Consider the following 17,771-nt stretch of genomic DNA (forward strand, 5'->3'; position numbering starts at 1 on the left):
TCTCCCGGAACAGATACTTACCCGGAAAGACATTTCCAGATTTTCACCGCCCCAAATGTCCATACCCTCGTCGTACGAGCCGATTTCGTAGAAATAGTCCCGATCGATCGAAAACAATCCACCTGCCATCGTTGGCGTCCGAAGCGGCGCTGTTCGGTCGTGATTGCGCCGCTGCATTTCCCGTGCCGGGACGCGATACCTGCACAGGGGAAATGATCATTCATTAATGGCATTTTGTCAGCACAGCCCGAAAGCATCAAATCGTGGGTCTTACCATCGGAAGTTTAGCTTCCAGTTAAATCCACCCCACGTCTGGTCGGACGCCGTCACGTACTCGAACGTTTCGTCCGATATCACGTCGATGATGGGACAAACGACCGTCTTACGGTCCAGTACGATACGCGCCAACAGTGGCTCCAGCCAGCCCTCCGTACATTCGCAGTGCGCGTCTAGGAATGTGATCACTTGTCCCTGTGTGTGCCAAAAGACCAAGAGAAGCAAGTGAATTTTAAAATCGATGTTTTTTTTATATCCATGACAAAACATTACTTCCCTACGGCGTTGGAAATGTTTGAAGTGTTGGCATGCTTTCAGAACGGTAACAAACTGAACCGTTTTGCCCTTTCCCCTTTCTTCCCCAATCTTACCTTGACGTGTTTGGCACCGAGCAGTCTGGCACGGATCAGACCGGATCGTTTGCCGGTCCGCAGGACGAACGTTGTAACGGGCAGTGTGCGGACGTACTCTTCCAGCTGGCGGCCCAAATGTCCCCGTTCGCTGGCATCATCGACGAGGATGATTTCCTTCAGCAATGGCCGGGGTGACCGATTTATTACACTCCATATCGTACGGAGCAGCGTGCTCCAGGCTTCGTTGTGGAACACAATCACAATCGAGGTCGTTGGCAGCTTCGCCGAATAGTGCTTCTTTTTACAGCTAATGGGAGAAAAGGGATGACGTAAAATGTTAACACACAGTTCCTTGCATGAGATCAATTACTTTTATTGCAAGGGATGCAAAAAAAAAAAAACTTGTAATTAGCAATAATTATAAATTGCAACTATAAAGAATAATTGTTTTACACCCTAAGGGACTCTCTATTGTCTGGAACTTTTGCAAGTTGAAGCCGTTCCGGTCTCAATTTACATATTTGTAAAGCTTTCGGTGTCTCAGACATGAAACCCTTGAGCAAGATCGATCTCAGATCGTAAAAGTGCCAGAGAATTCCATATCTACGTCGACACATTCGATTTCAACTTCAAAAATGTTCAGAATACTCCAACTTTTCAACTAGAACTAGCAAACCCTGCAAAACAGGTCTGCGCCGCGTACCGTGTACAGTTCATCCATCATCAACCTAGTTCTATGCAGTAATCCTATCCAGCGCCCAACATCAGTACGATGTCTGTTTGGTAACTAAAACCGATAAATAAAACCGAACTAGCTACACCTCCTGACATCCAAAAAAAAAAGCGAAAACCTCCATCTCTAGAGATATCTCGTGCTAAAGCCCTCTACGATGAATGCCTAAACAACGCACCAGCCCATCTGCTGACTGCCAGATATTGCCACCAGCGCGCTCCGGAGCGTAGCACGGAGAAAACTACACCCGATAGGGTTAACACTTTGCAAACAAATCGACAAAAGGGTTCGTGAAACATTCTTCCGCCAGGCAAGGTGAGTCGGTCCTGCAGAGAGTACACGGGACAAGATTTCAACGGTGACTTTCAACTGGCCAACTGTTGGTGTGCGGTGATGGACGGTGATGGTGACCCATGTCGAAACGTCACAACCGAACACACACTCGCACATACCCGGGCAATGGAAATCGCACATTATTTAGCATTCTTTAGGTGCCAGGAACAAGGCGCAATGCTATGGAGAATAGAGACACTTTTTCCACAGTCCTGATGGGGTGGTATAAAGGGGATTCCCTATACGACGATACGCGTTTGTGATAAGAATGTTCTTGCAACCGTCTCTCCCGGGGGAAGGAAAAGTAGCTTTTTTTGTAGCTAAACCTGTCATTTTCCGGTACCGTATACCAGCGTGCAGCTAATATTTAACATAACCCAACAAAGACCGATGCTCTTGGTCCCGTGCAATCTGAACAGAAGGGAGCGACAAAAAAACAAATTCATGCTCGGGGACCTGTTGTTGATACACTTGAGAGCTTTACGTACGTATCTTCATGGCAGGATCGCAAACTGCTGATTTGTTACGAGCACAGCAAAAGATTGACTTCGTTAAGTCAACTTTTACGGACTTTTCCCTTCATCTCGTTAGAAAGTGGAATGTTTTAGAGCGCCGTGCCTGCAACAACGCTAGCATTAATGTCACGAAACTCATGTGGCGATGCAAGCCCGTCCTGTCCTTGGTCGTACGGCTAGACAACCGAAATATATCGCACGTCACGGAGGTAAAGACGATACCTCCTAGTGCCACGGTGGAGTTGCCGCTTTGGTACGTTTCGGGTACGGCACTAGGTCTTCCTACGCGGTTGTCTACACGCGCATCAAACCGTCGCCCTGTGTCTCTCCATCCTCCGTATCTATCTGGCCCGATGTGGCACTACAGATCGTTTCGGCGCACTCGCACGTCCACGTGTACAATGCCGCCTTCCAATTTGAGCGGTTTGAATAATGGATAGGTTTTTAACCAGGTTTGCAAAATCCGCTCAACGCTACAGCCTAGAGAGAGAAAAAAAAATGGAAGTTTGTGCTTGGGCAGGCTAGTTTCGACTCGTCGTGTCTATTTACAGCTAGCAGAACTACTAACAAGTGCCTTTATGCGAGGAGGGACACACACGAACATCAAAACCGAAAAAAAAAAATGCAGTCAAGCAATTTCCACTTCCCTTGCTAAATTGGAAAGAAGCATCACCGACCGTAACCTATAGGTTTCAAGTGAGGTAAATCTGTTTCGTACCAAGTTGGTTTTCTGAAGGACGCTTGGGAAACGCGCTTGTATCGTGGATCTATGTGGAGAAGGGAGAGGGAGGGGGGGGGGGGGGGTAAAGGGATGGTGAACTTGAAGGGTTCTGGTTCCACATTTGGTGAAAAATTTGTGTCATCACCGAAACAGATGAAATGATGGACGGTTATTAGATGCTTCAACATCTATTTACGGAGCACCGTTAAGCTTTTTCGGTCGCTTTTTTCTTCTCCATCTGTCATGTATGGGATACCCATTATTTGCATTCGTTATGTTACTATTTATTTTGTACCATTCAAGTACAAAAGCGTACAAGTAACAAAAAAAAACCTAAAGCGATAGCTAGGCACGATTAGAATGACAAATGTATCGCATTTGTTGCACAGGCAGGTAGATTTATTTACCTACAGAATTCAATCCATTTCCATTCCGTTCTGTGTGGAACAAAGTGCCTATTCTTTTTGCAATGGAAAATTGTAAATATGACGAATGTATATACTTTATTTGGGGTTTTCAATTGGCCAACATTATTGGGAGCTGTCAGATCCTTCTCTTGAGTCGATATATTGTTGTCTGTCAAAAGTTCCCAAATTGAATATTTTGCAGTTATTGTCTAAATCGCAGATGGAATTATTTGAACAAGCAAACGGAATTTGTTCCACGAAGTATTTTTAGTTCCCACGCTGCAATAATGTGCAATAACAGTGCACTATTAATAAGACAAATGAGTTGTCCCCGGAAAGCTAGAAAGTTATTTCCAAACGTGACAATAAATCATGCAAGATTGATGGTGAATTCCACCATTGAATCGATTTAATGACGCACGAAATCGCTTTCAGGTTGCAGGGAAAAGCTAAATTGCCAAGCCAACAAAAAGACATGACCAACAGCGCGGCGAAGTTCATTCCACGCTTAAAGTTATGGTATCATCCGCTCGACAGTAACATTACTGCAGCAAACGGACACGCCGAATTAAAGCACGCCTTCGTCGTTCTGCTTTAAATTCCCTCTACCCCGCCCGGTCACCATCCAACGGAACACAAACACCCCATACTTACTCGTGATGGCGTACATCGGTGAGCGATCGATTCAGCCAGATCATGTCACTGGCGAGGAGATTGAATTGATTCTCTTTGAACTTTTCCTTCATCAGCTCCTGCTGGTTAGACGGAATTTTAACCGGTTTACCTGCGGAAATAGAGAACAAAAATCGTGAAAAAAGACACATAATTTAAAGCGAGTACTGTGTGAAAGGTGAGTGAAAAATGACGATCTAACAACGTGGACAACTTTGCGCGTTAAGGGAAGCCGATATTGGGGAAGCTGGAGCAGAACATGATTTAAATTAAGACTATGTTTTCCCGACTCCCGCAGCAAAACCAAGGTACCGCAAGGACATGGGCAACGCGCGGTTTCCTTCACGCTACACGCTCGTCGGGTGCCTGAGCTTTCCCGATATGCTTTTCTTTCCGGTTCGATGCGATTTTCATTTTAGCGTTCATTGTTTTTTTTTGTCGTCTTTGGCTGTATTGAAACCGGACGAGGGAAATAAAAGAAAATAAAAAAAACTTCGTCTCCACGGAAAGAGTGAAGGAGTGATTAATGACATTTTGGTACGATCGACTAACACCAACCGCACAGCACCGCCTGGACAGAGATGAAGCGGGTCTGCTCTAGCCAACACACGAGGACGAGATTAATTCCTACCCCGGCTGTTGGCACTGATGTTCTCGGGGCCACGGAAAATGCCACACACACAGTTGGGGCGTGGAGCGTGGGGAGGGTTAGAATTCTCTGGGCGTAGTACCCAACGGACTGAAGGTACTTGGTTTTGTGGTAAATGTTGATTTTAGCTCACAGCCAAGCATAAAATAACCATACGAAAAACCCCGTGTCCCATGGTGACACGGTGGACGGGCATCGGGAGAAATCAGCAAGAAAGAATGCTTATGGCATCTGACTGTTCCCTAGGTTGGGTGGATTTGTTGCGTCGTGCATGGCTGTCTTCCACTGACAGCGCAGGGTCATGGCAGAAGGATCAACGTACACATGCGGGACTCGATATCCTCGTACCTGGCAGCCCGAGCAAGGTATGTGTGTGAGCTCGAAGGTTGCGTGTTTAAATGCCCGCAGGAGGTGAGCGATAAATTATGCTCTTAATCAATCTGCTTTGCTTTTTGCACACGACAGGAGCGGGAGGTTTTATGCTCGATAGAAGATACAAAACAGGTAAATCAATGCATATTCCATAGTGGTAGTCTCTGCCTTGGGACAGAGCTGAACTACACATTAAAAGGATAACAATCGACGCCACCATGGTGGTGGGAATGCATAAGAGCTCGGAGCGATCTTCGATAGGACATAAGAAAGTTCCTCCCAGGAGAATACCTGTAGTATCACATTTCATCACACAATTATCGGTCTACTCGTCAACCTGTGCCTCTGGTTCCTGTTTGGGAATTAACTTTAAACAACCCTCAGAAGCAGGCAGTTGCGTTTATAGGTAGACGTATCTGAAACTTCAAGGAAATTCATCACTTTTCCCTCAAGTCGTGACAATATGGTGGTTTTTATGACCAAGAATTTCCCAAAACTAATACACACTCCTAATTCTGCCCGAACTCGTTCGTTTACCGACGATAATGTGACAGCGAGATATGAAGGATAGTAAGTAACCTGCCTGCTTAATTCTCCTGCTCAGCCACATAAGCCATCCGGGGTTATCTCTGAACAAATTTTCCAACGGCAGGAATTTGTGGTGTAAGCTATCCCCCCATTCACACACACGAACAAACAAACAAAGCAGAAATGTGTGGAGAAGGATAACTTCCTTCACAAAATTATGATCACTTTATCACTTCACGCACAATGCACAGCTAGATAGATGGGATGGCACCACTACTGAAGTGGCTATCCATTTCCCACTTGCTGCTTGACATACGGCAAAGCTTTAGAGGCGTTCGCTCGCTTGCCACTCACGAGAATATAGCTTTTCCACGTTAGTGTCGCACTAGTCAACTAGATAAGCTTGCGAAATGGGCCCGGTCGACCTTCTTGGAAGAAATAAAATAAAAGTGCTCGCCTTAAGCAAACCGTTGCCCGCCTTGTGTTCCTCTAAAGGAGCTAGTTTTGGGGTCGTTTTGTGTTTAAGCGCACGTTAATTGCTGACGTTACAACAGGCACAGTGCACCAATAAAGAAAATATATTTGAGTTTGAAATAACTTTGTGTAAAGGTAATAAGGCGTGATAATGTAAATGGAACTGCACATGCTATGCCTGAAACCATATTTTGTTATGGAATTCTACCAGTACACTCTTCATTCCATTAGAATGGCGATAAGTTGAGGAGCTTTGGTTTCAATTTTCCAAATACAGGCTCGTACATGCCATGGTCCACAACGGGGACAAGCCATAGCATATTTTACACACTTCAAGTGATTCTTCCATCCAACCATTGAGCCATTACTACCGCCGCATGACGCCACACAATGGATCGTGGAAAAATTAGCGCGACATTGCTGGTAGTGGACCGCAGCATCGCTTTTGGGATGGATGCGAACTCTCATCATCAACACCCGACGACGATGGTTCCCAAATGGGGGCTACCTTTTACCGAGCCACACACACACACCGATTGATCTGGCAGTGAATGGGAAGATGAAAACACAAAAGCCCAACGGAGCACGTTAAGAGACGGAATTAATGGGAAAACTTTTTCACACCACCGCGCGCAACTCCCTCCCAAATGCTCTGGTTACTCGCTGGCTGTGGTTGATATTGTCCGAACGTGTGTCTCCCCCGGTGGCCTTTTGTTCCTGTGAGCTGATGGAAAATCTCGTTCGCTTAGTGTAGGAGAAAATTCGGAAAAATGTGACCGGCACATCACATGCGTCTCCTAGCGATTGGAGCGTGGAAGGGGTTAATTCTGTCAGGCTTTGTAAGGTTCACCGGTACAGTAAAGTACGCGGTATACGTAGCTACAGACAAAAGATGTTTTTTTTTTCACACAAGCTCGCTACAAGGTAGCACAATTTGTGATAAACTGTGCTTCCTGTGCGTTGCCAAATCGTTTTAAACGACTCTTCGTCTAATAAGTGTACCACTTCACCAAAGTACAATATTCTTTGTTGCATGTAACAAAGACATGAAAATGGAAAGAACCAATTCCAAGACAACGAAACAACGGACCCGTAAATATCCCTGATCCAACCATGACCGAAACTTGCCCGAATGATCTGGTCCCCGCTGGGGGTTCGGGAAAAGTTAAGCTTACTCATTCGCAAAACCCACACCACACCGTGTACCAGTGCGCCACCAAATCCCCAATGTCACACTACATTGCTCTTCTATTTTCCTTTCGCTTACATATCACATCATTTGTAGCGAATATCCCTCTAATATCCCTAGACACCAAAGTGGCGGAACAGAACCGCATTCCACATGCCCCCGAACTTACCCATTTCACCGGGTCGACCGTAATTTTCGCCGACCGTTGGTGCCGGTCGCCATTTCTTCAGCTCCTGTGGCCGGTACGTGCGAGGCATTGAACTGTCGGCATCGTGGCCACCGCCACCTCCACCCCCACCGTAGCCACCCGGGTCACCAAAGTTGTTCGAGTTGGTGTCAATCTCCTCCACGTCCACGATGGGATCGTCGTCCTCGGGGGCCGCCGCCCGCCGTTGCTGTTGCGACTGTCCTGCTGCATGTGGTACCTGTGCAAAATGCAACGAAAACAGACGGAATTAAAGAACATTAATCGAAGATAAGCTTAAGGGTTAAGAATATTATATGTTAGCCTGATACTGTCTGGCAAGTACTGGCTAAAGATGAATTTAAAACATTTCTTGGCTGGCAGAGGAATGTTTAATTAAAACTGACTTTATAAATACCAACAGATAGTTTGCGTAATGAAACATAGACCACATGAGGCATGGCTTCCATGCATGAATGCTCTGAAGTTGCAAGATGAAACCACTGTAAGGCGGAGGGTATTATTTAACTCTTAACAGGTAGATGCCACAGGTGGAATTATTTGTGTGTGTATGTGACCAAATATTGTCGGCACCACCAGCGATCGTGCCAGAAGCTTTTCAAATAGCGAAGAACGCTGCGCTATCGAAGCATACACCCGAATCATCAACATCTGCAGTATGAAATTCTACAATTTACCATAATGCTGAATGTACTTCACACTCCCACTGCTTGCCTGGCTGGGAAAACTGTGCGTAGGAAATTTTAATGAAGTAATTAGCACGGTGGTAAATGAGGTTTCGTACCAACGATGGCAATTATTGCGTTAAATAGTTCTATGGGTACCAATAAACACATCTTCTCAGTGTTGGCTCATGATATTTGACATTCGTTGGCTTAAGACTAGATCGCTAGAATAGCAATAGAAACAAAAGCATTAAAAACGTTTAAAGTATTCGTACTCCGTTTGGAACATTAACGTTAAACCTATTACCAACTTTGTTTGAAGTTAAACTTCGAGTAATGAATCCTGAAACCATAGCAACCACCAAGAAACTTCCGATAGGATGCGAATCTTTGTTACGGTTAATAAATAAACGTCTGAAAGCAAACCAAAACTTTATCCAACTATTTTCTCCTGATGGCGGAAGATCCTTGTGCTGAGCTCCGCTCGTTGTTGGATTACAATCATTCGAGGCAAGATCTTGAGTTTAAAATGATGCTTATTCAAATTTTGCATAGCATGCTCACTAAAACTTTACTTCCAAACCATTTCCACTCGGATGATATAAATTGAAACGCATCGAGGGATGCATAACCCACTCTCCCTGAGCGGGCTACGCACAGGGCGAGCAACACGTATGAAACTTTGACCAAATGACCAGCTCCGTCAGTGAGCTTCTTCCATTGGGATACTTTCTACATCTCCGGTTATCATCCGCTCCGTTGCGAGAATCCCAGTAAGTGAATAAATAAATAATTCATCAACTTTACGCTCGGATGAGATGCACTTAATGCACATTTCTGAGGTTTTGCCTTCATCGTACGAGCTGTCGAGGGTGCAATGAAGAGGAAAAAAAGCTCATATCGTAAAGTTTTGAATAAGTTTTCCTTTTTTGTATTCATATTACACATCGCAAGCATTGTTTGCGTCAAGTTGTGCTACCTAACAATTCGTCTTGTTGTTTTTTAGAAGGGAAACATTCGTTCCAATAAATTGAAGAATCGAAGACAGAACCTCAACAGAAGAAAAGGAGATAGAGCACAATAATCCCATACATTGTCGGCTTCAGAAACACCTTCCCAACTAAGTGGAAAGCAAATCCAATAAGCTTAAGCCTTTAAAAAAAGGTTCCAGCTGAAGACACTTTGAAATGTGGATAAGCCCAGCTCTTCTCCACAGTGCACGAAACAGTACACCGAAAATAGAATATATCTCGGTTGATAGCGATGCAATTGTAATAGTTTCTTTCCTCTTTTCATGAGCGTTCTATAGAGGTAGACCAGCAAAGATATTCTTCACCTAGATTCTAGACTTGCAGACCCATCTAGACTTACCGGACTGGTTATCCGGTGCAATAAATTCACATGGAAATTTAATTTTCTTTGCCACGATATCCTGTCGTTTCGATTTCAATGGTTTGTGCCATTGGTGGGTTGTGCTCAAAGTGGTTCTCACGATGCACGTGCATTTATTCACATTTCTCATGGTAATCCAACAGCATCTACAGGTGCCGAAAGCTTGCCGTTGAGTTACTCTCGTGATTCGTCACAGTTTGTGTAGCCTACAGCAAATAAATCAATGATCACAGAATCAAACATTGCGCACAGCCGTGGAATTACAAAGCAGTTCCTGGGATAAGAGATTCAATTGTATTGGGGCGTCCTACCTTTCATGGAGCTTGTTTCATGGTGCTTGTGCTTGGCAATAAATCCTCCTGGTTTGGTTTGCGGTTACACAAGACACATATGTAATTTCTCACGTATGTCCTCTCGAGTAGTAGGTACTGTGTGTATCAGAATATATTGTTAAAATTCCCAAGACTGACATAAGCAATCTGTCTTGGAAATCATTGCTTTCTATAGCCTTAGAACTGCTAGAAGGCATTTTAAGCGTGTTCTATTGATGTCATTCATGGTCACTTTATAAACAGCTTCAAAGACATCGATTATGTTTATAAATATTTTTTGGAGTTCGTACTATACAAAAGGCATGTGAAAGTTATGTATCAACAATGGCAGAATTGGTTAATCCTAGAGACTAGGGAAACGAAACCGAAGTGTTCCCGTCAAAACAACTGATCCGGTAGTTGTTGTGCTAATACTTTAAAATATCATTGTAAAAATTTTAATGCTCGAGCATAATTGGCTCAAATGTAAATTTATAAATTGCATTCCTCATTCACTAATATTAATGAGCTATAAACATTAAAATGGACGCGAATCTCACCACCGGGAGAAAATTTCCCAAAATCATAATTAAAACCTAATTAAAGGATCGCGCCCAAGCTCATTCCACATCAGCCCAGATTGACAAATAGCAACACCTATCACATGGCTCTCAGTTCATTGGATGATTGCCGAAAATTGTTCAACGCTCTGTGGGGTTAGCCAGTGTACCGGATTCCAATAGACGGCACCGCACGGCGCACTGTAGCATCCGGACAAACACAAACACACATCCGTCTATCCGGAAGCGCAATGCAATCTACATGCAAAACCCTTTGTGGTTCCGCTTTTCTATCCGACGGATTCATTTCGTTGCACCAAAAATGCCCATTCGACATAATGAGCAATTTGTTTAATCGCATTTCACTGCCCCTTTAATCATGGTCTTGCATTGTTAGCCTATCCGGAAACCGCTTGCATCCATTTGAATCATGAGACAAACGAGTGTTTGCGGAACAAAATGGGTCAATATTTAAAGTCAAACAGGGTGCCGCTGCTAGCCGCCAGGGTAAAGGTCCGGCACGATGTGCCGATGGGAGGCCGAGTGTGGAAATAAATTAAATTTCTGAAATCACTAAAATGGCAACCCTACCATGGCACGTTGGCTTCAGCTGCAGGTCAATTAATTAAATGTAAGTGATTCAATTTCCCGGTACTATGACCATCAAGCGGATTGCATGTCAATGTTCAAATTGGGGCAAAAAATCAATCACTTCCATTCGTCCTTAATTACAGTAAGAATTTGTGAACACGGAATGAGATTACTTCAATGAATTTGAGACTAGAGCCTACTATAGAGCATCTACATTTATAATGATTGCTTAGCATAAAGTTAACACAATGTCGTATACCAAGCTATAAGAGACATTTTGTTGGACATAATCATGAAATATAATTTATCTTTGTTATAATGAAACACATATAAACGCAAAATCATTCTGCAATCAAAAGTACTAAATTTCACACACTCTATAATCTTTATTCTTGACGACAAAATAAAGTTCTCACATGTGACTAACGTGTCGCTCACATTCGATACTTAATCGTCTTTGCTTCATGCAATGCCAAAACGACCACAACATCGAGATGCGAAGAGATTACGGCGTAACAGTGAAGGGCCATTTCGGGTCATACGTGTGAAATAGACCAGTGTCGTGAAATTACTAAGAAAACGAGGCGTTAACGCATCCTGTCAGCCCTGTGTACCGGCGATGGCGAAACTGTGCTGATTTAATAAATCCAATCTTCGAGATAGCTAGGCATGACACGGCTCGACCTGTTCGGTTCACATGTTGCTGCTGCTAGAAGGCAAGAAGGCATGTGATTCTAACGTAAAAGCACGCAGTGCAACCCCGTCGTCCCAGGAGCATTTGCATTTGTGTGGCGTTAAATTGAAGCTACGTTTATTCTGAAATATTCCAGGCAGGGATGATAAAGATCAGATACACAGTCTACGGCTTCGGGTCAAATTTTGTGAAGTAGATAACGGGTATTTCCACGCCCGATATATTCACCTGGCGTTACTTAGTTAAAATGCACACATCTTCGGCGTATGAAGAATGTCACAATAATGCCACTTCCGCTGTGATGCCAACGATGAGAAGTCGTTGCAGTGCTCGCTGGCAGGGACAATTTCGTAACAGTTACGTACCGACTAAATTGGTTGGTAAATCTTCATTAATTAGTTTACTCAGTGCAGATCCTTGTGCAACCATCATAGAGTTGATGAGATTAGAGTGCACTCTTGGAGCTAACCTCGTTCTTTTATGCTCTGTGTAGAAATAGATTGTTGGAGAATGTTATACTTCAAGGTATCGTGGTATATATCACTTTTGTTACCCAACAGAGGAGTATAACATGATGTGATGTGCAGCTTATTGACTAATGATGAAATTGTTATTATCAAATGAAGTATACCATGCGAAGATCTCCGAGGATTTTGTCTAAATCTTTGTTTTTTTATTTATTTAACCGAAGAACGGCCAGGCCGTATATTTTATTTTTTGCCTAAATCTATGAAATATAAAAAATTGTGAAAAGCTTAAATTATCTCTTGAGCTTTAGTGATAAAGAAATTTTCCAACCGGAAAGTTTAAGCAACTCGCACCGTATAAAACTATTTATTGCACATCAAATTGCGTGTTGCATGTGTGCAAGCGAGGCAATATCCAACCACCATCACATTGGTATTGGACCAGCACAAATATCGATTGCAATGCGGCAGCTGTTCATGGCAGAGTAATTGTTTCCGAATCGAAACGATGTACGCAATCCATCTGCTGTCCATACAACACAACACACAACTGCCATTTTATGCACGCTGGGGATTACTGTAACATTGAAGCGATGTGCAGGTAATTAAAACTTTTGTACTTCATCTGCTGGAAAAACCGCCTCTGAGTAGACACATTGAAATGTGAGTAATATATAAAATCAATCCTTTATAATGCGATTCATGGGCACAAAAGGTTAGATTGAAAAGCCGAGTTCAAGGAATGTAAGAACCACAAACAGCAGAAGATGTGAAATTTTACTCGAGCGTCTGACGTTATGCATGCAAAGTGCTCTGGAAAGGACTTCTTCTCGATTCAACATCTTACAGAGCAAAAGGCTTAGATGCAGCCATTTCTTGTCGGAGAACGTTTCATCTTCCCCGGGTGAAGGAAAGGCCACATCGTTTTGCATAAGGTTCGCTCTTTAAGTATCATCATTGCAAATTCGAACCCCACCAAAACACAATAGTTCAATTTTGTGAAACGCTTAACACAAACAAAAGGCTTCCTCTTCCTTTGTGCAGTCGAATCAGATGCAGCTTTATCCACTACCACTGCCCCAGCAAGTGGCACGGTGCATAGCAATCCCTTTCCACCTATTTGATAGCGCAACAACCGCCGGCTCTACACGGCACATGCACATCGTGCCATAACAAGCAGCGCGTCCTTTAGTCATCAAGCCACAATATTGACAATGATAAACAGTTGCATCAGAGCGCAGCATCAGAGTGCCCCCCGGTCGGAGATAGCGAACGGGACGGTTTGATTCATTTTGAATTCGTGATTCCGGTGCATCCGTCTTGTGGAAAAACGCTTACGCTCGTTTGTTGACTGTTCGTACGGAATCAATTTTTTGTTGTTTTGGATCGAAACCTCTGTACATTAGCGTTGATCCAATATGTTTCTCATATGAAATAGAATGTATAGATACATCGGCGCACATGCAACGTTTCCGCTAGCAGAGAAGCACCTTTCCCACTCGAAACTCCAACATTTGCGATCGGCTTTCCGTGTCACACATTTACCACATCATGCGTACACACCAAGGGGTACGCACCACCGACATATTGTTGACTTTTTATCCTATTGAGCATCTTTTCATCCGGTTTTGCAGTGCCGTCATTGATGCCGCAAGCTGTTGTCCATCATAGTAAACAAGAGAAGCGCCCGAAAAGAGGATGGTGCCATATTAATCCCTTCGGTGCGCTTCTTCCAATTTCGGCTGTGCAATGAATGTGATATCAGGCACCGGATGCCTATTATACCGCTGTGCGTTCGTTCGTACTGCAATTAATTAGTCGGAAATATTGTACGCGCTTGCAAAGTTTATAATCCCATCAATTATCGTTTGATGCTTTCCATTTGTTTATTAACTTCGTGCGTTTCCTATTGTTCGCTTATTGTTGGGAACAATTCGCTGATACCATTCGCAGTTCACCGAACAACGGAGATTAAATAAATTGATCTTCCTATTCTACAACTTAGTTTATTTCACTTTAACTACTACCTATTTAACTTTTAATGCACTTCATTGAACTGTAAAACATTATTAAAAAAAAATTCCATTAAAATATAAATAAATTTGCAAGATTTGCATTATCCTGGACAAAAGGTAGCAATCAGAATTATGCACCCATAATACACTGTACAGCACGAACAACAAAGCCATACCACGTATGTCGGCATAATCCCTAATGTACCGGTTGGGTTGGCTGACATCCTGCACACTGTTGCACCGGGCGCACACTCTCCTTACAAGCAGCATATCAACCGCATTAACCGCCGGGATACACGAAAAAGCTCAAAACGTACCGGCTGCGAAAATGCCTGTTCCGCCGTAGCCAAAGGTTAGAACCATAGCACATACCGCACAAGTGGAGCACCAGGCATCATCATCCCCAACGGTAGCATTAATTCCACACAAAACTTCCCCCATTACGATCGGAAGCAGCTCATCCCATTCTCACACTCATCGAACGACTTTTCGAGCCTTTTTTCCGCAGTTTTTCTTTGTTGAGAAAAGTGTAAAAGCAAAGCATAAAGTACAGCTTTTTATCACTCATTAGGGAATTATCCCTACTGCTTTGGGATTTTTTGTTTTCGTTCGTTGTGGGTTTAGCTTCGAAATTTAGACCCACAGTTCTTCTCCAGTTCAGCCCAAAAGAATGGAGAAAAGAAAGTGAACAAAACAAAACGGCCCACAATGCCATTGTAGGGGTTGGAAAATGATAAAAACCACCAAACCACCATGCTCCTGTTCGAATCGCGGGAAAGCAGCGAAAAAGAACATGTGAAAGGTATGAGGCTATATTGCAAATTTAAGCTCCATCATTGCGACTCTTGAGCACCGGGTTAGGTGATAACTACCCTCATTTGGGACATAAAAGGATTCTCGTGTCTTCTTTACTGCTTCCAAGCTGTCTGCATGAACCGATGCGTTGCAGCACACTCCTGGCTTACAGTGTATACAGCACAGAACGTGCTGGTCTGCATTTTATTGTTGTCATACTGGTTGGAAATATGAACGATTTTATACTATTCCCGCTGATCGTGAAGGCGCATAGTGGCGCATGATCATGCAATACATTTTGTCGTTAGATAGCCGGCTACTTTCGCATGACGTTTCCTAGTAGCGTGATGATAGCAGCGATAACATGAAACGTGTTGCCAGTGGAAATCACAACCCATCAGCTAAAATAAGCCCGTGAGAAGAAATGCTTTCATTTGCTGAGAAAAGAGAGCAAAAGCACACGATAATGACCGCGTAGCACTGTGTTCCCTATTGCCCGCTATGATTACGCTCTGCATATTTACCCGTTCTTCGGCTAACACTTTTGTACAAGGGCTGTTAAGCAATATGTCGATGCAAGAGGATGCGTTTTCATCGCAACGCTGCTGCACACTGTAACCAAGGTTATGGGGGCCTTGGTTTTGCTCTAGTTTCCCTCTGCTTCAATGTCGTTGTGCGTAACCTAATAAACTGACGCGAATGCAGCCCGTCGTACTTCTGCTAGCAACATGTACAGAAAAAACAGTGTGAAGAATCTTTGATTGCATTGCAATGTACATTTTGCTACGATTAATCTGCACTCAATGCTTCACATACCATGAAAAATGGTTAAGGCAATAGAAATGAGTTGCTAGCTTTAAGCAACGACTAGAATTTTCTTATCCATTTGTATAATGCACAATAAGATTGAAGTTGAACTCAAAGTCTCAAAGGGCCCAAAATCTCGATAAGCCATCTTATCACCATCATCTCAGAGTAAAACCTATCACAAATTCTTATACCGTTAAAGTGTTACTGCCGAGTCGATATCAAGCACGAACGAGAGATGAAAATCTTAGCCGAAATGAATTTGTTCAACGGAAGAAGCTGCGTAACCCAAACGCACCGTTAATTAATGAACTAAATAAACATCATCTAATTATGGCCAAAACGTGCCTTTTTGTTGAGTCGGCATACGTGTATTGTGTTTCAGTGAGGTGATCCAGAACTGGATCGCTGGATGTATGAAGATAGAGTAACATTCTGTTTTGTTTCTAAGTCGCCTAAAATGCTGAATGCATTACGCAATCCTTTGCGTTATTTAACTGGAAAACCTTTAAGTATAAATAATATTGTACCATATCAGGCTCGCCGTGTTTCCGATAGATGGCGTTACCGTCGATGAAGGCGTGATACACTAAAGACACTAAGGGCCAGCTCGTTTGGGCGACCTCGACGAAGGATTTTCAGCGAAATTTGGTAATCTTCAAGTTTAATTCATTAATCAAGTTAATTGCAGCTCACTACGCTTGTAACACAATGCATTTTACATAAAAAAAAACAATTAAAAAAAAACATAAACCCTAAACGTAATCCACCTTGACATTACCACTGTTGGAAAATTCCGGAACTCATTAACGGCAAGAGTTTTGCATAATACGAGTTAGGCTTCGTACCACCTTTATGGGCGTTAATGTATTTTCAACGTTCTTTTCTCCCCAATCTTCCATGTGCAAACTTCACCGAAACTGCCAACCTACGGTACGGTTTACAGCTACATTTCCCACGTAATTTACCAACCAAAAACTTTCTCAAAACGGACCAAATTACATCATAACGCTGCAGGAAGGATCTATGCGATTTGCTTAGTTCGCTCATTTCGAAAACAAAAACAAAAAAAACATAACCAAATGACACCTCCCACACGAAGGGAAATGCGAAAAAGAAACCAGAAACAACAATTGACGTATAATGGACAGGAAGAATGAAACATTTGGTGCGCTTCGAAACATAAATTTCCACAGCCGGTCGGTGTGGGAAATAAACAGAAAACCTACAAAATTCTAACAAAACTGGGGCATTCTTCTACAAACAACTGTTCTTCAGTTTTCTCCAAGAAATAGAACAATATATATCTACAGTGTTCGTTCTGTAAACAAGAAGTTGTCACAATAACTTTGCAACGAAAATTGAAGCATGAATTGAAATATTAACATTTGCACAAGTTATGGCATTTCATGAATAAATAGCCGTATTGATAACCAAAAATAGCAAACGGAAGCAATTCGCATTCCCTAAAGCTACTCCACGTTATCCCCCCGGTTCCAGGGCAAAATATTCGAAACTTTATTATGCTGATGCGCTTCAATTCCTCTCAGCCGCTATTTCATCACCAAATCCATTCTAATAGGCCCGATCACTATATAAATGTTTATTGTAATGGTAGCGCAATGACATTCGCAGCGCACTTGGCGAATGCTGACGAACGATAAAATGAAATTGTCGCGTTTACGCCTAAGAGCTTTTCGGCCATCATTTTATCTCGCTTTCTAGCGGTGCAGCAATTGATGTGCCGTCCTGCGAGTCTAAAGTCACATTGGGTAAATTGCTTACGGAAGAGGCCAACAGGAAAAAAAGAACTCTCGTCGAAGAATCTGACAAAACACTTTTCACTTTTCCACGGCCCCACATTTCACTCACGATGCGCGGTGGCTGTGGAAAGTAAAGAATCTTTTATAGTCGAATGAAATGAAAATCGAACGAAATAAATCTTCCACCACGGCGGTATCGTGGCTTCCTGCCGAACGGCATCCACGACCAAAACCGGGAAACATTTACTCAGCGGCAAACGCGAATCATCCCCCGCAAGTGAAAA

At 43.1% G+C, this 17,771-nt stretch overlaps 1 protein-coding gene across 1 annotated transcript in view; it reads right to left on the reverse strand.

Annotated features, from left to right (window-relative positions):
* Positions 1–17,771, reverse strand: part of LOC128300431 (polypeptide N-acetylgalactosaminyltransferase 5) — a 39,884-nt gene that overhangs the window by 10,144 nt on the left and 11,969 nt on the right. Inside the window, exons 2-6 of the mRNA XM_053036477.1 lie at positions 7,392–7,647; positions 3,993–4,122; positions 648–936; positions 275–471; positions 22–199 (exon numbers count right to left, since the gene is read on the reverse strand). Of these exons, the coding sequence (XP_052892437.1) occupies positions 22–199; positions 275–471; positions 648–936; positions 3,993–4,122; positions 7,392–7,647 (1,050 nt within the window). The remainder of the gene's footprint in view (positions 1–21; positions 200–274; positions 472–647; positions 937–3,992; positions 4,123–7,391; positions 7,648–17,771) is intronic.

This window comes from Anopheles moucheti, chromosome 3 (assembly GCF_943734755.1).
Source record: "Anopheles moucheti chromosome 3, idAnoMoucSN_F20_07, whole genome shotgun sequence".
Classification (NCBI taxonomy): domain Eukaryota; kingdom Metazoa; phylum Arthropoda; class Insecta; order Diptera; family Culicidae; genus Anopheles; species Anopheles moucheti.